The sequence below is a fragment of the Jaculus jaculus genome, chromosome 1, assembly GCF_020740685.1.
Source record: "Jaculus jaculus isolate mJacJac1 chromosome 1, mJacJac1.mat.Y.cur, whole genome shotgun sequence".
Taxonomy (NCBI): Eukaryota; Metazoa; Chordata; class Mammalia; order Rodentia; family Dipodidae; genus Jaculus; species Jaculus jaculus.
In genome coordinates, this window is record NC_059102.1 from 103,865,043 (window position 1) to 103,887,514 (window position 22,472).

Below are 22,472 nucleotides of genomic sequence, written 5' to 3' on the forward strand. Positions count from 1 at the left end.
CCCCAGATTACCCCCATCCCCACCCCCGCTCCCTCCAGCACAGATGGGCCTGGGAGACAGTAATGTGGGCGCCAAGCTCTATGTCTGCTGGAGCGGCGGCTTCCGCTGGCGACCGCCTCCGCAGCCCCGCCTGCTCTGAGTATCAGGGACACTGGGGCTGAGATTTAATGACTTAATGGGGGGGGGGGGAATGAGATGAGAATATAAGGGTGTTCAGAAGGGATTGTGGGGAGCTAGGGCGAAGGGTTAAAAGGGGAATCATTAACTGTGATACAGCAGACCACAGATGTAGAGAAATGATTAAAAATAGGATAAAACGAAAGGAAAAAAAGGTAAGAAGAAATAGGACAAGATAGAAGATGGCAGGGGCGAGGGAGATCATAGGGACAAGAAGAGAGATTTGTCGGGAGCTGTAGCTGCTCTTTGACCGTGGGAACGGCAGCTGGTCTTGGATCTCCGGGCACAGAGGCCTTATCTTACGGCCTTGGTAAAGCTGACTTCAGACACAGAGGCATTGACGGCCTTGGTGGAGCAGACTTCAGAAAGCACTGTTTTGAGAAAGTTTTATTTTCTGTAATATAAGTGTGTGCTTGCCTGAATAAATTTGAGGCCTTGATCAGACTCTAGACTTAGTCTCCTTCTTTGTGTCTGTCTTGTCTCTCATCCAGGTTAATTTCCCCTCGGGTCCTTATTTAACTCCCCGCTGGCTGGGGCAGAGACTCAAAGAGGAAGATGAAAGGTTGGCTATAAGGAGGTCTGAAGTAGGCAGTGTGGGAGTTGCAGAGAAGGGTCTGCCTGTGAGGGAGTCAGCGTGCAGGGACTGAACAGAAGATGGAAGTGACTAAAGAGAATCACCGAGTTGTCACTCCTGGGGAGAGCTGCCAGGTTATCTCCTGCAAATGAGAGGTCACGCGGGCACTTACTCTCTCAAGTCTGTCCGGGTCTGTTTTGAGTCACAGTTAGGGCCACAGTCACAGTTAGGGCCATATCAGGTCAACCCCAGGTTAAGGGATGGTAAAGGTAAATCAGGTCTGGTAGACAAGTTAAGAAAGGGTGACCTTTGCCCTCGTCCAGGGACTACACTTTCCAGAGTGCAATATTCTCTTTCCTATTTTATCCTATCCTATTTTTTAATATTTTATTTATTTCTTATTAATTATTATCTTAATATTTTATTTATTTATTTGAGAGAGAGCAAGATGGAGAGAATGGGCACACCAGGGCCTCCAGCCACTGCAAACATACTCCAGATGCATGTGCCACCTTATGCATCAGGGTTACGTGGGTCCTGGAGAGTCAAACCGGGATCCTTTGGCTTTGTAGGCAAATGCCTTAACCGCTAAGCCATCTCTCCAGCCCCTATCCTATATTTTATCCTATCCTATATCCTATCCTAATGGAGAAAGGAAAGCATGCCCCATGTCACGACCACCTACGGGATGTCCTTGACCATTGGGTTGTCTTTGACATGGTTGAGAAGGTTCTCCTGGGATTCAAGCGGTGGTCAGCACACCCCACCTTCTCAAACCGAAGACTGGACTATTCTAGTTGTCCTACTGGCTCGGGGTCGGAGTCGAAGCGACGAACCAATAAAATCAAAGGGCGCGTGGAGTTGCCGCCCTCTGTCGTGTTCACCAATGACACGGCGAGATGGAGAAGAGGTGTGGTAGATGGATCCCAGAGGGCACCAATCACACCCACACCAATCACTGCCCGGAATGTGTGCGCGTGTGGCCGGGTGACGGTGGGGGGGGGGGGCGGGAGGGTGGGAGAGGGACGGCCATCACCGCGCTGCTCGTTGAGAGGTGTCCAATCACAGCCGAGGGTGAGCTGAGTGACGGGCAGCCGGCGCAATGGGCGGCGCAGAGGTGGAGCCGTGGGGGCGGGCTCCGGGTCCCCGCTGTCTGCGGCCGGCGGGCAGGCGACTCCTGTCCCGAGTGGAGGCGGCGGAGCCCGGAGCCGGGGGAGGGGGAGCGGCTGTGTCACGGACCGCGGCGGCGCCCGCAGCTCCTCACCGGTGAGGGCGCTGAGCGAGGACTCGAGGGTGCCGGGAGGGAGGGATGGAGCGGGTGGGCATCGCGAAGCCAGGTCCTAGCCGTGGTCGGGGGTTGGGATGCGGAGGGCGCATAGCTTTCATCTGCTGGAGGGATGCGGGGATGGGAAGCCCGGGGTCCGCGACCCGGGCCTGGCTGTCTTAGAGGACAGCCCGCGTCCGAGCCCCGCGAGGTTGTCAGGTCGGGTTGGGTCCCGTCGGATTGGGTTTCCCCGGGGCCGGGGCGTTGCTGAGCTGTCCAGCCAGCTCGGGGTGACATCACCGACACCCCCCCTCCGCCCCTGCGCAGACCCCCCTCCTCTGCCTTTCCCCGCCGCGCCTTTTGTCCCGGCCAGGCTTGGCTGTGCCCCGCCTATCTGCGGGGGAGGAGACTCCCCGTCAGTGACTTCATTGAGTAGGTTCTTCGGGATTGGGCCTGGGTCCTCCCCACACAGAGGCGAGTAGAGCTCCCTGCCTCTCGGGCCCTCGCTGGCACACCTGCCACAGGTACACACGCTGCCACTCGCTCACAAGCACGCACACACTGCCGCGCTGCCATTCAGCCACTCGCAGCCAGCCAGACGCTGCTGTGCCCGAGAGCAGCTGGCCGCTGGACCCTCTCCCTTCCCTCTCCGCACCCGGGGATCAGGCGCCGGACAGGCCTTGCTGGTGGGCAAGGACCTCTGAGAATCTGAGGAGGTGGCTTCCAGAGCTTCAGCGTCCCAAGCAGGCTCCGGTGGAGCGATCAGAGGTGAGGGGCTTGGCTGGGCATGTTTAAGCGCACAGTGCTCTCCTGCCCACCCCCAGCAGAACCCCCACTACAGGCTCGAGGAGCTTTCCGGAGCTTCCCACACTTCTGGGGAGAAGACTTCTTAGCCAGCTTGATGTTTAAAATTCAGCTGGAGCCCTTAAAACTTCGAGCGTGGACGCTGAATGGGTTTGTAAAGTTTCGGTAAGTCCCTCCTGAGAAGGGCACTCATATACCCATCCCAAGTCAGAGTCTCCGCATCTGCCATGCTCTGCATCGCCTCCTGTTCCCCCTCGTCCTCGTGTCATCCCCGGTTCTATGCGAGAACCCCCTTTACCTCACCCAGACGTTTGAATGAATTGCACCCCTCATCAACTCATCTCCACAAGCATTTCCAGTGCTTCGGCTGGGCAGTTCTCCCTCTCCACCCATCAGTATGGTGTCTTTCACTTCAGTCATTTCCACTGTCATCTCTCATCTCCCCTCTCCATCAGTGTCAACCCTCCACTCTGTACTTCCACAGTCCCTCTTGCCATCCCCCCCCCCCATTTTTTTCATTCCTGCCTCTACCCTAACATTGTCCTCATTCTTCTCCATCAAAGGCAGAGCCATGCCATGGGGCTCCTTTGTCATTCCACCACGTGGCTTGTGGGAAGGGGGAGGAAAGGCGGGTGGAAGGGAGAAGGTTGAAAAGGAGGCAGGCCCTGAAAGAGCGTTCCCTGCGTTTGTGGAGGCAAGAGAATTATGGGTCTAGGATATCTAGCCAGTGGGTGCCGGGGAGGAAGCGGGCTTGGTGAAGAGGTAATGTAGGGACAGCAAAAAGTGGGTGGACTAGTGAGCTCTGCAGCTTGCCCTCGGCCTAGAAGCTGCTAGAGTCCTTCCTCTCTCTGGGCAGCCTGTTGGTATGCCAGGGTCCCTTCCAGTTCTGGGGGAAAGAAAGTGTGGGCTGAGGCAGAGATGGCAGACCACCCCAATTCCCTCTCAGACTGCTTTTACTGCTGCTTCCGAAAATGGCTGCCCTCCCCCAGATGCTCTTTCTTCTCCGCCTCCCCCAATTCCAGTCTCCCCCACAGGCGTGACATACTGGTGTGGGGAGATGGGGGAGTACCCGCCTTTATGGTGCCTTCTCCTAGTCAGAATGAGGTAACTCCCAGCATCGTGAGTCAACCCAGCCACCTGCAGCAGGCCCTGTGGGGGCAGAAGCTAAGGCCATCTCCCTGCCCACCTGAGGCCTCGGAGACCTCCCCCTTAAAAGCCACAGCCCTTAGTCCTGCCAGGACCCCATGTACACCTCGGTGCTTTGAAGCACAGATAGAAAAGTAGGCTTCAGCTGTGGCTGCCAGGACATTGCTAGAAAGACTCTGACTCCCCCTGCTTTGACAAAGGTTGGCGACATCTCAGAAGGGCTAAAGGGTGGCATCTGGCCATTGCTTTGAATAGCTCTAGATATAGGAAACTCCCCTTCCCTCTGTATCCTTCACAGATGCGTTGATGGGGGGAGATTAGAGTGAAAGATCAGAGTCCTGTGTTTTTCCTTCATGTAACAGATGTCCCTGAGCCCCACTTAAAAGGGGTTTTCAGGATTGTGGGTGTACCACTAAGTCACATCCTAAATTGCAGGATCAGGTAGAGGGAGAGACTTGTAGGGAAGGTATTTAGGAAATGGTGATTGGTGTCCAACTGTCTCTTTGCACTAAGGTTTAAGAAGGTCTTATCCCCAGATGCTTTTGTTCACTAAACAGGTGCTTAGACAGCACAGAAAAGTATTCACATACACTTTAGCATGTAGATACTGGAAAATGACTGAAAGCAACTGTTGCCCTGGTTGGGGGGAAGACAGTATCACCCTTTGCTAACGAGGGCATTAGAAACAGCAGTTTACAAAGGCTGTGAGTCACCCTGTGATCTGAGTCACATGTGAGACTTAGCATAGTGGGGGGTGGGGGGCCAGGAACATGAAGGCCTGGGGTCTTCAATGGCAGAAAAGACTCCAGGCACTCCTACCCTGACTCAGCCTGGCATGCCAAGACAGTTGGCTAAAGATCCAGGACTATTCCCAGTCTTAGGCTACTGCTCCAGCTGTCCTCAGTCCGGGCACCATGCCTGAGGTGTGGCGTAGGAGATCACAAAGCTCAGGTGACCTCACCCTGTACACTGACCTTCGCCAGTTTCTGCATGTGAGTCTGTCAGTCCACGGCGTCACCTCACTCCGAAGGGCCTGTCCGGGGTCCTCAGTGGGGCCCAGGGGCCTGGGTCTCAGCTTAGACCTAAGAAGTGGGCCACAACCTTCAGCCAGAAGCTAAGGAAGGAATCACAAAATCCTAGGATGTCAGAACTGGAAGACATCGTCTAGCCCAAAATTCATTTTACAGATGGAGAGAGAGACCCACAGAGCAGGCATGAACTGCTGAAGGTCACACAGGGAGTCACTTAGGGATTGCAAGAACACTGGGAACAGGCTTGAGCAGTCGAGAATAGGAGCACCAAAATTTGGCCTGGGTCTCTTTCAGAAACAAGGAGCCCAGCACCGGTCCAGTGGCTGTAATGGGAAAAGATTATTACAAGATTCTTGGAATCCCGTCAGGGGCCAATGAGGATGAGATCAAGAAAGCCTATCGGAAGATGGCTCTGAAGTACCACCCAGACAAGAACAAAGAACCCAATGCAGAGGAGAAGTTTAAGGAGATTGCAGAGGCCTATGACGTGCTGAGTGACCCTAAGAAACGGAGTCTGTATGACCAGTATGGAGAGGAAGGTAAGAGGACAGCAGTACAGCCTGATCTTGATCCTTTGTGACTGTTTGGAGCCTTGGGTAAACCAGTTCTCATAGCAATGATGTTGAGAAGGAAGGGAAGCAAGTTTGAGTAGACCACTGGATACCTAGCCTCAGTTTACTGAAGTTCTCCTTGCCTCTCTTGTCCCTCCTCTCTCCTCCAGTTCAGGCCTTAGAGGCCTGGAAGGATTCTGAGCCAGACGCCTTCCCCTTCTTTCCTTCTCAGCCTTATTAGTCCTGCCTGAAGTCCCTGCTGCTTCATTGGCTGATGGGAAAGGTTGGGGAAAGGGAGAATGTGGCTCTCGGAGGACAGAGCATTTACATTCATCAGCAAAAGTCTGGCCCTTAAGCAGCCAGAAAAATTAACTACTACAGTTCTGAGTAGAAATGGTTGTCCCCTGCCCTCCCCCCATCCCTGCCCACTTCAGGCCAGCAGAACAGAAGTGGGACTTTGCCTCCCGGAGGAAGTGGCAAGGATCCAAGGGTGGAAGGGGAACTGGTGCTGACATCTTAGCCCCTCCCCAGGGCCACTGGTGGCCATGCACAGGGCAGGTGGCAGGAAAGGCCCAAATAAAGCCTCTAAGAGAGTGGCCCCTCCCAGCACATCCCACGGGCATGATGTAGCTGCTAATTCTGGGCCTGCCCCTCAGGGCCCGCCTGCCACCCGCCAGCCACAGGCACCTGTCAGGCTATATTAAGAGACATTGTCACAGCTGAGGACTCTCCTTCCTGGGAAGAGCTGTCCTTCCTCCCAACGACATCCACTTTTCTGTTACATTCTCCTCCTCTTCCCCCTCCCCAGCCCATCCTCCAAATGCAATAGGTTGGTGACATATACTGTACTTGATTCCAAGCAAAGGCTCTGGCAGGGGTTATTTCCTTCCCTCCTTCCCTTGCTCTGTGCTCCGTTCTCCTCAGCACCGGTCCTCGGTAGTCCTGTTTGCCAAATCCCTTCTTATTCTCCACATTGTTAGTTCAGTCCATGTTAGCCTGCTCATTCCTAGACTTGCTAACTTCCAGATACACCAGGCACCTGCTAGAATCCCCAGCATTCTCCCAGCTAAGAAATTTTTCTTTTTGCCATGGAAGGAAGGAGTAGAAACCAGTGTGGACACCCTGCCACCATGTGACCTGTCTTGGAATTACATTCATTCCTCCTCTCGGCCCTCGCCTTTACTTAGGAAGGGGGATGAAAGAAGCTATCCAGAAACTTGAGCCTTCCTCCATGACCAACCTTAAGTGAAGAAGGGAAACCCTCAGAGCCTAGTCCTGGGCACAGGGTTCTGATGCAGATTTCCACCCAGGAGGGTCCCCGAGGATGTGCTATGGCCTTAGGAGGGCCTCGAGGGCCTCCAGGGCCTGAGGAGGAGAAGTAGCCTTGAAAGTAGTGATATTTCTGTCCACCCTGCCCCCTCCCAGCAGCCAGCCAGAACAATTGTGCACACAAACTCTGTGCTTGGGACAAGTTGTTCCCCGCCTGAAAAGGGGGTGGTGATGGTAGAGCAGGAATCCCCACAGTGAGACTTACCCCCTCCTAGCGTCATCAGGCCAGCCTCCTCTCTCTCACTGAGCTCTGCCAAGTTTTTTTTTGAATTTGCTTAATAGACAGTGTCTTAATAGGAGGAAGGAACAAACCCTAAGCCTGGAGAGAAGTAATAAAGAGGCAGCTGCCATAGTCCTAGAACCGCCTGCCACTTGACCCCTCTGATGAAACCCAAACCTGTCCTTATGCTATCAGGAAGAAGAGGCTAATTTAGGATCAGGCTTCCATAGGCAATGGAAATTCTACATTTAAAAATGCCTCAGGGCTGGAGAGATGGCTTAGCGGTTAGGGTGCTTGCCTGTGAATCCTAAGGACCTATGTTCGATTCTCCAGAACCCACATAAGCCAGACACACAAGATCACCCATGTGCATAAGGTGGCATATGTTTCTGGAGTTCAATTGCTATGGCTGGAGGCCATGGTGCACCAATTTCTCTCATAAAATTAAATTAAAGGAAAAGATTTTTTTTTTCTAAGCCTCAGACTATGGGGCCGGAGAGATAGCTTACTGGTTAAGGTGCTTGCCTGTGAAGCCTAAGGACCCAGGTTCAATTCTCCAGATCCCTGGTATGCCCATTTTCTCTCTCTTTCTCTCAATTTCTCTGTAATAAATAAAAAACAAAATATTTTTTAAAGGGCCTCTGACTAGAGAGATGGCTCAGCAGTTTAGGTGCTTGTCTGAAAAGCCAAAGACCCCGGTTTGATTCCTGGTAGCCATGTAAAGCTCAATGCACAGAGTGGTGTATGCATCTGGAGTTCGTCTGCAGTGGCAGGAGGCCCCGGCGCTGTGCACACGTCCCCCCAGCCCCCATGCAAATAAATAATTTACAAATAGCATCAAAGAGGACTGAAAGTGTAACCCAGTGTTAACAGGGCTTGCCTAGCCAGGCGCGGTGGCTCGCACCTTTGGTTCCAGTACTAGGGAAACAGAGATAGGAGACTCTCTGTGAGTTCAAGGCCAGCCTGGGACTACAGACAGAAGGAAGGAAGGGAGGGAGGGACAGAAAGGGAGGGGAAAGAAAGAAAGAGGGAAGGAGGGAGGGAGAAGAGAAAGGAAGGAGGGAGGAGGAAAAGGAAGGAAGGAAGGGAGGGAGGGAGGGAGGGAAGGGAGGGAGGGAGGGAGGGAGGGAGGGAGGGAGGGAGGGAGGGAGGAGTGCTTGCCTAGCATTCACAAGCCCTTAGGGTTAGTCCTCAGCACCACCAAGTTAGCAAATAAATAAGCCTCACAAAAAGGCTCCCTTCCCCCTACCTAGGCTCCAGCCCTGAGTCTACATATCTGGATCCGTTTTCAGGGTTAATCCCTCCCTATGCCTCCCACTACCTCAACATATACTTGCCATGAAGGTATCATCCAGGAATTTGAGTCCCTTAGATAGGATGACTCCAAGAGAGAGCAATTAGGGTCACCATCTACACTGTGCCAGCCCATTCATGCATAGTGGCTGCTCCACATTAGGTGTGGGCTGCAAGGCTCGGTGTTATGTAACGCCAGGGAGCTCCAGTCCCTTTGTAGTCTATGTTGGTATGAAGTGTGAATGACACCCCCTGGAGCTGTTGCAACACTGTGAGCACAGCATGAGAATGAAGTACTTGACATTCTTTTTCTAGAAAAATAGCTCCTCATCTTCAGTTAATGCACTTGCATGCTTTTTGTTTTGTATTTTCGAGGTAGGATCTCATTCTGTAGTCCCAGGCTGGCCTTGAACTCTCAGCAGTCATCCTACCTCTGCTTCCTGAGTGCTGGGATTAAAGACATTAGCCACCACATCGGGCTCTCCTGCTTTTCATTTATTTATTTATTTATTTGCGGGGGAGGGTGCAGATAGAGAGAAAGAACAGGCACACTAGGTCCTTCAGCCACTCCAGACACATGCGCCATCCTGTGCATCTGGTTTACATGGGTCCTGGGGAATGGAACCTGGGCCATTTGGCTTTACAGGCAAATGCCTTAACTGCCAAGCCATCTCTCCAACCTTCTGCTTTTTTTTTTTTAAAGCAACACTGACTTGAGTTTTTTTTTTTTAATTATTTATTTATTATTTATTTGAGAGAGACAGACACGAGAGAAAGACAGATAGAGGGAGAGAGAGAGAATGGGCGCGCCAGGGCTTCCAGCCTCTGCAAACGAACTCCAGACGCGTGCGCCCCCTTGTGCATCTGGCTAACTTGGGATCTGGGGAACCGAGCCTCGAACCGGGGTCCTTAGGCTTCACAGGCAAACGCTTAACCGCTAAGCCATCTCTCCAGCCCTTCTCCTGCTTTAAAAAATATATTTTTATTAATTATTTATCTGCAAGGAGGAATAGAGAGAGAATGGGCATGTCAGGGCCTCTTGCCCCTATAAATGAACTCCAGATGCATGTGCCTCTTTGTGCATTTGGCTTTACATGGGTGCTGGAGAACTGAGCCTGGGCCATTAGGATTTGCAAGCAAACACCATTAGCCACTAAGCCATCTCTCTAGTACCCCTCCCTGCTTTTTTTTTTTTTTTTTTTTTTGAGTGCCCCCGATTTCCCATTTAAACAGGAGTCAGGGGGAAAGGAGGCACTGCTAGAAGAAGAATGAAAGTAGGCTTCCTCCTGGATTGTGTAGGACAGGCTAGTTACTGGCCTCCTGTGTAGTCAAACCCTGTCTAATTGTCTTTTGCCCCGTGTGGCTTTGGAAGTGAGCAGAGATTTGGAAACCAGGTATGACTTTTAATGTGGCACCAGGCTAACCACTCAAGGTTTTATAAAACTGTGAGGCAGTCTGGACTGTGAGGAAGTAGAAACAATTACAGGACTGGAATTCACATCCTCTAAGTCTCCTAGTCCTGGCTTTTCCACCTGTTTGGCAAGCCAGCCTGTTTAAACCTCAGCATATACACATTATTCTTGATTTGCTTTGTATTTGTGACAAGGTCTTACAATGCCCAGATTGGCTCACACTCAATCCTCTCAAATTTTGAGATTACAGGTGTAAACCACCATGCCCAGCTACATGATTCTTTTTTTATTTACATTTATTTATTTGAGAGTGAGTGAGTGACTATGGGTGTTCCAGGACCTCTTGCCACTGTAAATGAACTCCAGATACATGCACCATTTTGTGTGTGTGACTTTACGTGGGTGCTGGGGAATTGAACCTGGACCAGCAGGCTTTGCAAGCAACCACCTGTAACCACTGAGCAATCTCTCCAGTCCATATTCTTTTTTTTAAATATTTTATATTTTTAAGTTTTTGTTTCTTTATTTCAGAGAGAAAGATATAGATGCACCAGGGCCTCTAGCCACTTCAAATAAACTCCAGACGCATATACCACCTTGTGCATCTGGCTTACATGGATACTGGGGAATCAAACCTGGGTCCTTAGGCTTCACAGGCAAGAGCCTTAACAGCTAAGCCATCTCTCCAGCCCTCATTTTTTTTAAAAATATTTATTTACTTGAGAGAGAGAGAATGGGCGCACTAGGGCCTATAACCACTGCAAACAAACTCCAGGCCCATGTACCACCTTATACATCTGGCTTACATGGGTACTGGGGAATTGAACTTGCGTCCTTTGTCTTTGCAAGCAAGCACTTTAACCACCAAGCCATTGCCATTGCTCTAGCCTGCATATTCTTTTTTTTTTTTTTCAAGGTAGGGTTTCACTCTAGCCCAGGCTGACCTGGAATTCATTATGTAGTCTCAAGGTGGCCTCAAACTCATGGCAATCCACCTATCTCTGCCTCCCAAGTGCTGAAATTAAAGGCATGCACCACCATGCCCAGCTTATTCTTTTTTTTTTTTAATGTCTTATTTACATTTATTTATTTATTTATGAGAGAGAGAAAGAGGCAGATAGAAAGAGAGAGAATGGTGTGCCAGGGCCTCCAGCCACTGCAAACAAACTCCAGATGCATGCACCACCTTGTGCATCTGGCTTATGTGGGCATGGGGGAATCAAACCTAGGTCCTTAGGCTTCACAGGCAAGTGCCTTAACAGCTAAACCATCTCTCCAGCCCCCAAGCTCGCATATTCTTAAATGTGTAGTTAAGAGTAGAAATTGGGGCTGGAGATGCTGCTCAGTTGGTGCAGTACTTTGTCTATCATGTATGAAATCCTGAGTTCAATCCTCTGCACTACATAAACCTGGTTATAATGCCCCACACCTGTAATCCTAGCACTCAGGAAATGGAGGCAAGAGGATTAAGAGTTCAAGTTTAGCCAGCTATTTCGCTATTCAACAATATCCAAAGAGATTTCAGATCAAACACCCAGTCCATGGAATTGTGGGATTAACAAACCATTGTTTAAGCCCTTAAGTGTGTGGTAGTTTGTTACATACCAGTTTCTCACCAATACAGGAAGTGATGCTTGAGCCACAAAAAAGAAAAGGGAGAAAAGCTGGGAGTGGTGGCGCACGTCTTTTATCCCAGCACTCAGGAGGCAGGGGTAGCAAGATCACTATGAGTTCGAGGTCACCCTGAGACTACATACATAGTGAATTCCAGGTCAGCCTGGGCTACAGTGAGACCCTACCTCAAAAAAAAAAAAAAGGAAGTTAGTTAGTTCAAGTTTATCTTGCCTAGACAGAGAATTCAAACCTAGCCTGAGACCCTGTCTAAATAAATGAATCAATAAATAATCTTGCAAACCTGTTTCCTCTCTTACTTTGTTAGTCTAGCTCTCTACACAATAGCCACAGTAATTTTTAAAGTTTGCTTCTGTCTCTAGGCCCATGAACTGTGCTTAGCAGGCTGGGGGAAGAGACTGGGGTGGGGCCAGGATGGGCCACGCTGCCCCTAACTTCTCCTCCCCTCTAGGCCTGAAGACCGGCGGTGGTTCATCAGGTGGTTCCAGTGGCTCCTTTCACTACACCTTTCACGGGGACCCTCATGCCACCTTTGCCTCCTTCTTTGGTGGCTCCAACCCCTTCGATATCTTCTTTGCCAGCAGCCGCTCCACTCGGCCCTTCAGTGGCTTTGACCCAGATGACATGGATGTGGATGAAGATGAGGACCCATTTGGTGCCTTTGGCCGCTTTGGCTTCAATGGGCTGAGTAGGGGTCCAAGGAGAGCCCCAGAACCACTGTACCCCCGGCGCAAGGTGCAGGACCCGCCCGTGGTGCATGAGCTGCGGGTGTCCCTGGAGGAGATCTACCACGGCTCCACCAAGCGCATGAAGATCACAAGGAGGCGTCTCAACCCTGATGGGAGAACTGTGCGCACCGAGGACAAAATCCTGCACATCGTTATCAAACGTGGCTGGAAGGAAGGTACCAAGATCACCTTCCCCAAAGAGGGGGATGCCACCCCTGACAACATCCCTGCCGACATCGTGTTCGTGCTCAAAGACAAGCCCCATGCCCACTTCCGCCGAGACGGCACCAACGTGCTCTACAGTGCGCTGATCAGCCTCAAGGAGGTGAGGGCTGCGCAGGGTGCCCGTGGGCTGGGGATGATGGGGACCGCGTCCTTCCCTCGCTCCCTCCCAGCACATGCTTTCCCCAGTCCAGCCTTTTTTCCTTCCTCCCCACTCACTCTGCCTTCCCTTCTCCCTCGTCTCTCTGCCCCATTTTTCCCAGGCTCTGTGTGGCTGCACCGTGAACATTCCTACCATCGATGGCCGAGTGATCCCTTTGCCCTGCAATGACGTCATCAAGCCAGGCACCGTGAAGAGACTTCGTGGGGAGGGCCTTCCCTTCCCCAAAGTGCCCACTCAGCGGGGAGACCTCATTGTGGAGTTCAAAGTCCGCTTCCCAGACAGATTAACACCACAGACACGACAGATCCTTAAGCAGCACTTACCCTGCTCCTAGGCTCTGCCCCAGCTAGTCCAGAGTCTACCACAGCAATACCCCTACACGTACCCTAGCTAATGTGTACCTGGCTAGATGTCCACTGGACACTGGCAATTTTTTTCTAAAATGAAAAAAAAAAAAACTAAAAAAAAAACAACAAACAAAAAAAAACACCACTAATTTTTCAGGAAACGTTTCCTGTCCCTGATCCCTTTCAGAGCTGGGCTGCTTTGGGGGAGTGGGAGGGAGGTGGGGAGAACTAGCCCAGGCTAGGGATCAATTTTCATGTCACTAGCTTTGAATCCAGCTCCCACTCCAGTGGCTGGAGAGTGACTTGAGTGCTACTTGAAGATATAGTCCTTGCCCACGCCTGTAAATAGCATGTCCTCCTTCCTTCTCCGCCTTGCTAATACCTTTCCTCTCCCTTCCTCCTGGCCTCCTCCTGTTGGGGGAGGAAGAGGACAGAAGGACACTGCTTTTCTGCCCCACCTGCCACCCCTCCAGGTGTCCAGGATTATCACACACGTCCATGCACGTGAAGCACTTGCCTAGAGCTGTCTGTGCCTCTCTAGGAGATAAAGAGAAAGGGAAGGTCCTAACCCATGAATAGGGCCATTCATTGAGCACGAGACACTTTTCATTTGGGGCAGGAAGGTGATGGACCCTCTGCAGCGTCCCCAGCAGCTTGCCCTGCCCACACCCCCCAAAGGCGGGGGTTCTGTCTTCCTAGCTTCTCTGAGAAGTGTTCAAGGGTAGAAAAAAGGGAAGCAGGGCTGAGGCATCAGGGCTGAGAAGTGGGGCAGGGTGCCCATCTTCAGCCTTCATCAGGAAGGGAAAGGGCTTTGGGGTCAGGCGGCAGCTATTCCCCACCAAGAGATTCAGGGTCCCAGGTTTCTCCCCATACCTCTGAACTCAGGGCCTAGCCACCCCAAACTTCCAAACCCCACTTTTGTGATATGTGAAGCTACTTATTTCTTACCCTTCTGGGAGGCTGTGTGGGGAATTTCCAGCCCTTTTATGCCTGTGTGACCCCACCCCACTCCCACAGTTGTATAAAAGTCAAATAATGAAGGAGCTGGGAGAAGACTGGTTCAGCTGGTCCTGGGGTGGGGGTCATTAGGTTTTTTTTTCACTCTGACAAGCCCCTGAATGTTTTTATAGTAGTTTTTTTGTATTTTTTTGTAATGACAGTATTATGAAAAAATAAAGTATTTTAAAAATATGGCCTTTGAGCAGGAACAACAATCCTAAAATGGGGGCTAATGTGTAGTGCCACCGTCAACCTTCCTCCAGTGACCCTGGTCACCTTTGAAAACCCCAAGCAAATCCTCAATATAAGCCAAAGCTTACCACTTTTTCCTCTTAAGTTCTGACTCCTTGGAATTCCAGAACAAATATCCCAAACACAAGATGGAAGCCACCACTGAGCTATTTGAGAAGAAACAATATCTTGGTTTGTGAGAAAGACCTGTTCTCTTCAGATGATTTGTCAGATTTTCTCATATAAAGTTTCTTTTTTTTTTTTTTTTCTTGAGACAGTTTCTTCCTAGGAGGGGATGGAGGAAGACGTCCTGACTGATTAGGATAGATACATTGCCATCAACAAAATTTGAGCACAAACAATGTAGCTAGAGGTTCTTGGCCTCTTCGGCCCATGCTGTCAGTGCCTGGATAGGGACCTGGACTCCCTGGGAGGCATTAAACACAGTTGCTGCTACTTGAATGTCACCGTTTTCTGAGGATGTTTGTGCTGGCACCTGAACTGCCTGTCCCTGCTAAGAAAACTCTGTCAGGGACTGAGTGACTTTGCACAATGGCTCCTGTCTTCTTCCTTGTATCTGGGTAGGAAGAAGCCCTGTGGTCACAGAAATGCTCACTGACAGGCTATCTGGACCTGGCTTTCTTCCTGGGACTGACTCCTCATGCAAGCACGCCAGCCACGTTGCCAGGAAGAGGTCTGTGACAGCCGTACCCTCCTGAGCTCAGTATCCCCAGTACCATGAAGACACTTGTCTTCAACCTGCTCCACCCAGAGGTGGACCCTGGATTTCTCCTAAACCTTCCTGACTTTCTTCTTCTCCCAGGGCAGACACTAACAAAAGCTGTCATTCTTTGGCCTGACATACTTCCTGTAGAAGGCTGTTTCTCTTACTGGGGAAACTAGAGGGTCTTTGCTCAAAAAGATGTCTGCTAATTCCTTGGCTTGGGCAGGAGGGTGTCCCAAGGTGATCCCTCTTGTCACTTGAAGTTAAATTTTTGTCCTAGGTCCTCTGTGAGGCCTGAAACGTTGAGATCCGGGACTGCTGGATCAGACTTTTCTTTCTGGCCCCCATATGGACACATAAGACCTAGAAAATTGCTATGACCACTGAGCACCCTCTTCTTGGGCTATGAACTATAACACCCTCGAAGCTAGGCTGTGCCCTAAAGCTGGCTCTACAGCTTGACCTTAGAAGCTGTGTGGGAATTTCTCATTTCTTCAATGCCTGTGTCACACACACACACGTTGGGGGGGCGGGTAGAAGGAGGGAGAGAGGAAGAGAGGGGAAAGAAAATATGAAAGTCAAGATGGAAAAGCTGAGGGAGTGTTTTTAGTTTTTCAGCCTGGTCCTGGAGGATGGGATCTTTATTGTATTTCTCACTTGCCCAAGTTCCTGAATATCATAGGTGTGTGTGAGAGAGAGATTTTGAAATGATTGAACTAGGACAATTATTTTTTTTCAATTTGTATGACAATAATATGTTCTTTAAGACTTGGGTATTATGGATTTTGGACTACCTAAGTCACTGGAGTCACTTGACCCTCAGCCATTTAGCTACTGGACATATCCCAGGTCAGTGGCTCTCAGGACATCTGACTGTGGCATAGGAGCTGCAGTCGTCTTGGCCTTCTCAAGGGCCTCTGGCCTTTGAAGGACTTTCCAATCACAAATATCCTTCTAAAGGAAACTGCAAGGATGTTCCCTCTGTGTTGAGCCCCCCAGACCTCTCTGCTGCCCACTCCTGAGAATGCGCCTCCGAGGCTGCCTTCTGTCGGGGTGCAGCTCTGCTCTAACCTCTTGCATCGTTTCCTGCTACTTAGAGACTCTGGATGCCTCGCCCGCCTCCCGTTTCCCACCATCACCACCATGCAGTTTATCTGTAATAATGGTATCAGGAGCCAAAAAAGCTTGTCTCCTCTCTTGACCTGAGGGACATCTTTAAACCAATAAATATTTCCGCAGCCCTCTGGGCATTTTTGCTCACAGCTGAGGGAACAGGCTCTAAGTACCAAACCCAAGACCTTGAATGTGACAGGCCAGCACTCTACCACTTAGCTACATCCTCAGCCCTGAGACTGAATTTTTTAGAAGATTATTGATCAACCTGAGTAATGGTTGTGTTTTTTGTTTTTGGTTTTGGTTTTTTGGTACTTTCAAGGTAGGGTCTTGCTCTAGCCCAGGCTGACCTGCACTTCACTATGTAGTCTCAGGCTGGCCTCAAACCCACAGTGATCCTCCTACCTCTGCCTCCCGAGTGCTGGGATTAAAGGCATGAACCACCATGCTTAGCCTTGTTTTGTTTTTCATTTTTATTATTTTATTTTGTTTTTTATTTGTTTATCTTTGGTTTATTTTCTTTTATTCCGAGGTGGGGTCTCACTAGCCCAGGATGATCTGGAATTCACTCGGTATTCTCAGGGTGGCCTTGAACTCATGGTGATCCTCCTACCTCTGCCTCCCAAGTGGTGCCGGGATTAAAGGCATGCACCACCACTCCCGGCTTATTTTTCGTTTTTATTTATTTATTTGCAAGCAGACAGAGAGAGAGAAAGAATAGGTGTTCCAGAGCCTTTAGACACTGCAAATGAACTACAGATTCATCTGGCTTTACATGGGTACTGGGGAATCAAACTGTAGTTGTTATGCTTATCAGGCAAGCACCTTAGCTACTGAGCCATCTTCCCAAGCCTTGTCTTGGTGTTTTGAGGGACTCTGGTCTAGCCCACTCTGACCTGGGACTTCCTCTGTAGCTCTAGGCTGGCCTCAAGGTAATCCACTTTCATGAGCCTCCCCAGTGCTGTGAATAAAGGCCTGTGCTACAACAGCTGACCCCTAAAGGAGGAATTTTTTTTAAATGTTTTTTTCAAGGTAGGGTTTCACTCTAGTCCAGGCTGACCTGGAATTCACTGTGTAGTCTCAGGGTGGCCTCAAATTCACAGTGATCTAAAGGAGGAATTTTTTTAAGGAGGCAAACAATCTCCATTTAGCTAAAATGTAGGTGGCTGAGAAGAAACGGTAGTCTAAGAGGCTATAATTAAGACTCTTATCACCTGAAGAATTTTATAGATTCAAAGACCTTAAAAGGTAAGCTCCACCACTTCCATGCTCAAATCATAGCATCTGGGCTTCTAGTTCACGTTTGATACCTAGACCAAGGAAGGAAAGCTCCCAAGAGGTATTTAGGCTATGCTATGTATTCACTGAGAGTACTGAAATTCCTGTTGTTTTGTTTTTTTGGTTTTTTGAGGTAGGGTCTCCCTGAAGCCCAAGCTGGCCTGGAATTCACTCAGTATTCTCAGGGTGACCTTGAACTCACAGCAATCCTCCTACCTCTGCCTCCCAAGTGCTGGAATTAAAGGCATGTGCCAACATGTCTGGTTAATTCCTGCTTCTAGATACCTATAGAACTTTCCAGAGGAGGCATTGTATAGTTGTCAACAAATTGAACACCATATACATATATATATATATATATATAGATATATATATCCATAAGGATTCTACTCTGATGGATCTGCCTTTTTATAACGATTTTTATTTATTTGTTTGTTTGTTTGTTTGCAAACAGAGAGAATAGACACTCCAGGGCCTCTTGCTAATGCAAATTAATTCCAAACACAGGCCACTTTACATTGCATCTAGCTTTACATGGGCACTAGGAATCAATCCTGGGCAGACAAGCTCTGCAAGCAAGAACCTTTAACTGCTGAGCCATCTCCCCAGAAGCAGGTCTAGGAGTAACTTTACAAACGTTATAAGAGAGAGAATTGGTGTTCCGGGGCCTCTAGCCACTGCACTAGAACTGCAGACACATGTGCCATCTTGTGTGTGTGTATCACCTTGTGTGTCTGGCTTACGTGGGTTCTGGGGAGTCAAACTTGGGTCCTTAGCCTTCACAGGCAAGTGCCTTAACCACTAAGTCATCTCTCCAGCCCTTCAAACTCTTTGATATGTTGCCTCTGAAGCCTTTTCTCGGGCTATGCCTCAGACCCTCCCCTAGATAATTCTCTAGCTCAAATTTTGCTCTGCCCTTCACATGGAAACTCCTTGAGTATCAAATCAGCTCTTCCTTAGACCCATGCTGCTTTGGTTTATAAATATCTAGAAAGCTGTGACAATCTATGCCTGTTCCTTAATTGAGATATGGTTGTTAGTCATTCTGAGGATATATCTGAGTCTGAGACTCTTGGCTCCGGGCCAAAACTCACCAGTGTTAAATGTAGCTCTTTCAAAGATGGTGCTGTAGTGGTTCCAAATATTATTCCTTATCTCTATGAAGAATACTTCCAAAAAATAATGGGGGCCAGGCGTGATAGTGCACACCTTTAATCCCAGAACTTGCGAGGCAGAGGTAGGAGGATCAATGTGAGTTCAAGGACACCCTGAGAATACATAGTAAATTCCAGGTCAGCCTGAGCTAGAGTGAGACACACCTCGAAGAGAAAAGGGGGGCGGCTGGAGAGGTAGACTATTTGCACAGTATGTGCAAGGCCCTCCAGTCTTAGGCCTTTTCTCCAATAAAGACTATGAGACACATAAAGAAATAGCAAATATAGCCCATGAACATACACAGAGGAAGTGAGTGATGGGGAGGATCAGTAAAATTGACCCTGAGGAAGCACAAACATTGGGCTTAAAAGACAGAGACTGTGGATCAAAGAACTAAAGGAAACTGTCTAAAAAACTAAAGGAAGAGAGTAGAGTAGAAAAAACTAAAGGAAAATGTGAAAGTACTGTCTCAATATGAAAGTTCTATTTGGTAAATTCACCAACATGTGTAAATAACTCCAGGGCTGGAGCTATAACTCAGCTGGTAGAGCACCTGTCTAGTAAGAGGAGGCCCTGGGTTGTATCCCCAGCATCATATAAAACCAAATGTGGGGGGCTGAGAGATGTATTAGCAATTAAGGTACTTGCATGTGAACCCTAAGGACCCAGGTCCAATTCTCCAGTACCCACATAAACCAGGTGCACAAGTTATAGCATGTATCTGGAGTTCGTTTGCAGTGGCTAAAGGCCATGTCATGCCCATTATCTCTATCTGCCTCTTTCTCTCTCTCTTTAATAAATAAATAAAATAATTTTTAAGTGGAGTTGGAAAGATGGCTTAGCAGTTAAGGTGCTTGCCTGCGAAGCCTAGGAACTCATGTCTGAATATCCAGGTCCCAAATAGCCAGATGCACAATGACACAAGTGAGCGATCTCGCACATGCACTCAAGGTGTGCACGCATCTGGAGTTCATTTGCAGTGACTAAAAACTCTGGTGTCTCCTCTCTCTCTCTCTCTCTCTCTCTCTCTCTCTCTCTCTCTCTCTCTCTCTGCCTCTTTCTTTCTCTGTCAAAATAAATATTAAAAAATATTCTTAAAAATTATGTAAGAGCCAAAGGAAGGGTAGGACTCCATACAACGTGCTCCCTCCAGACACAAAATGGCCTGGATATCCATTACCTCACAGTGCCTGACACTACCTGCATAAGACCATCACAAGAGGAGAAAAAGATCATGACATCAAAATTAAAAAAGAGACTGATTGAGATGGGGTGGGGGTATGATGGAGAATGGAGTTTCAAAGGGGAAAGTAGGGGAGGGAGGGTATTACAATGGGGTATTTTTTATAATCATGGAAGTTGTTAATAAAAACTTGGGGAAAAAATATTCTTAAAAATTAAAAACAATAAGCTAGGTGTGGTACGCACACCTTTAATCCCAGCACTTGGGAGGCAGAGGTTGGTGGATTGCTGTGAGTTCAAGACCACCCTGAGACTACATAGTGAGTTCCAGGTTAGCCTGTCTAGAGTGAGACCCTACCTCAAATAAATAAATAAATAAATTTTAAAAATAAAATAAAACTGGGCCAGGCATAGTGGCACATGCCTTTAGTCCCAGCACTTGGGAGGCAGAAGTAGGAAGATTGGGACTGGAGAGATGACTTAGTGGTTAAGGTGCTTTGCCTGCAAAGCCAAAAGGACCCAGGTTTGATTCCCCAGGACCCACGTAAACCAGATGCACAAGGTGGCGCATGCACCTGGAGTTTGTTTGTGACAGCTGAAGGCCCTGGTATGCCCATTCTCTCTCCCTCTTTCTCTCTCTCTCTCTCTCTCTCTCTCTCTCTCTCAAATAAAATAAATTAAATTTAAAAAAGAAAAGAAGTAGGAGGATTGCTATGAGTTCAAGGACAGCCTGAGACTACATAGTGAAATCCAGGTCAGCCTGGCATACAGCAAGGCCCGACCTCAAAAAACCAAATAAAATAAAAAAAACAAGTGTGCTTGTTTATGACTGTAATCCCAGCACTCTAAAGGTAGAGGCAGAGTGAACAAGGTCATCCTGAGCTATACAGAGAGTTTGTGGCCAGTCTGGGCTCCAAGAGACTCTGTCAGGAAGAAAGGGAAAGAGAGTGGGCAGGAGGGAGGGAAGGAAGGAAAAAGAAAGAAAAGAAAAAGATAAGTAGGCTGATGGAGAGAAGTACCAAGTCACTTATACAGATAAGAGGATAACAGTAGATTTCTCAACACAGAGTTTAAAAACCAGGAATTACGCTTGGAATTATGAATTTTTAGTTTTGGAAAATAACTACCAAAAACAGGCTACCACACCCAGCAAAGCTGTCATAATAAGAAAAAAGGAACTTTCCATGACAAAAAGAGGCCAAAAGAATTGATGTACGCTAAACCAGCTCTACAGAAGATACTTAAAGGGATCCTTTAGACTGAAGAGAAACACATCCATGAGGCCACAGATGATCAATCATACCTGACTAATAGCTAAGCAAAACAGGAATAGGACACATGCCTTTAATCCCAGCACTCAGAAGGCAGAGGTAAGAGGATTGCCATGAGTTTGAGGCCACCCTGAGAATACAAAGTGAATTCTAGGTCAGCCTGGACTAGCGAGACTCTTCCTCAAAAAAAAAAAAAAAAAAAAAGAAGATGATGATGATGATGATGAAGAAAGGAAGGAAGGAATAGAAGAACACCAACACTACAAAATCAGCAAAAAAAAAAAAAAATGGTAGGAATTCATACAAAACTTTAAATTTTTTTTTCTTGATTTATTTTAGAGAGAGAGAAAGAATAGAGAAAGAGAAAGGGCACACCAGACCCTCTAGCTCTGCAAACGAATGAATTCCAGATGCATGTGCCATCTTGTACCTCTGGTTTATGTGGGTCTTGGGGAATAGAACCTGGGTCTTTGGGCTTTGCATGCAAGTGCCTTAACCACTAAACTTTCTCTCCAGCCCCATACACAGCTTTTTAAAAATTTCATTTTATTTTTATTTATTTATTTGACCAAGAGAAAGAGAGGGAGAGAGAGAGAAAGAATGGGTGCACCAGGACCTCCAGCCACTACAAACAAACTCCAGACGCATGTGCCCCCTTGTGCATCTGGTTAATGAGGGTTTGGGACATTGAATCTGAGTCCTTTGACTTTGCAGACAAACGCCTTAACTGCTAAGCCATCACTCTAGCCCTTTTAAAAACACTTTTTTTATTTTATTTTTCCCATACACAGCTTTTAATTGATAACTCTAAATACAAGTGATTTCAATCCCCAAATAAAAAGACACATACTTAAAAAAAAAGAAAGAAAAAGATACATACTAGCAGAATGGAGTAAAAGGTAGAAATAATCTTTCTATTTATTGCCTCCAAGAAACACACTTCACTATAAAATATAGATGCTGTCTTAATAGGATGAAAGGATGTAAATTGATATTTCAAGAAAATGAGGCAAGGAAACAATTGTTTGACTATCTGACAAGATAGAAAGTTCAAACAAAAACTAACCATTAGAAATAAAAGAGAACTTTACACTAATGAAGGGAGTAATCTATCGAAAGGACATTACAACTCTAAACAGACACAAATGAAACACAGGTGTACCTAATTTCTGTACTAGGCTTTTGGGGTTTGTGTTTTGTTTTGGCTTGGGTTTTTTTTTTGTTTGTTTGTTTGTTTTGGTTTTTCGAGGTAGGGTCTCACTATAGCCCAGGCTGACCTGGAATTCACTATGTAGTTTCAGGGTGGTCTCAAACTCTCAGTGATCCTCCTACCTCTGCCTCCCGAGTGCTGGGATTAAAGGCATGAGCCATCATGCCCGGCTTTCTGTCCTAGATTTAAAATCACAGATTAACTCCAGCACAGGAGTAGTAGGTAACCCAATACCCTACTTTCATCAGCTGACAGGTTATCCTGGCAAAAAATAAACAGAGAAGCCAGTTGTGGTGGCACATACCTTTTATCCCAGCACTTGGGAGGCAGAGGTAAAAGGATCACCATGAGTCCAAGGCCACCCTGAGACTACATAGTGAATTCCAAGTCAGCCTGGGCTGCAATGAGACCCTACC

General features: G+C 48.2%; 1 protein-coding gene across 5 annotated transcripts; it reads left to right on the forward strand.

Moving 5' to 3' along the window:
• Window positions 1-1,915: 1,915 nt before the first annotated feature.
• Window positions 1,916-14,585, forward strand: Dnajb5 (DnaJ heat shock protein family (Hsp40) member B5). Of its 5 annotated transcripts, none has more exons than XM_045141792.1 (5): window positions 1,922-2,017; window positions 2,840-2,984; window positions 5,291-5,535; window positions 11,885-12,486; window positions 12,647-14,585. In XM_045141792.1, the coding sequence occupies exons 2-5, from the start codon at window positions 2,917-2,919 to the stop codon at window positions 12,878-12,880; spliced, it is 1,149 nt and encodes a 382-aa protein (XP_044997727.1). In that variant the 5' UTR covers window positions 1,922-2,017; window positions 2,840-2,916; the 3' UTR covers window positions 12,881-14,585. The 5 variants fall into 5 exon arrangements, with proteins under 5 accessions (XP_012804222.1, XP_044997727.1, XP_044997728.1 ...); XM_045141793.1 differs by having other exon boundaries at window positions 1,927-2,017; window positions 2,843-2,984; XM_012948768.2 differs by lacking the exon at window positions 2,840-2,984 and having other exon boundaries at window positions 1,916-2,017.
• The last annotated feature ends 7,887 nt before the right edge of the window (window positions 14,586-22,472 follow it).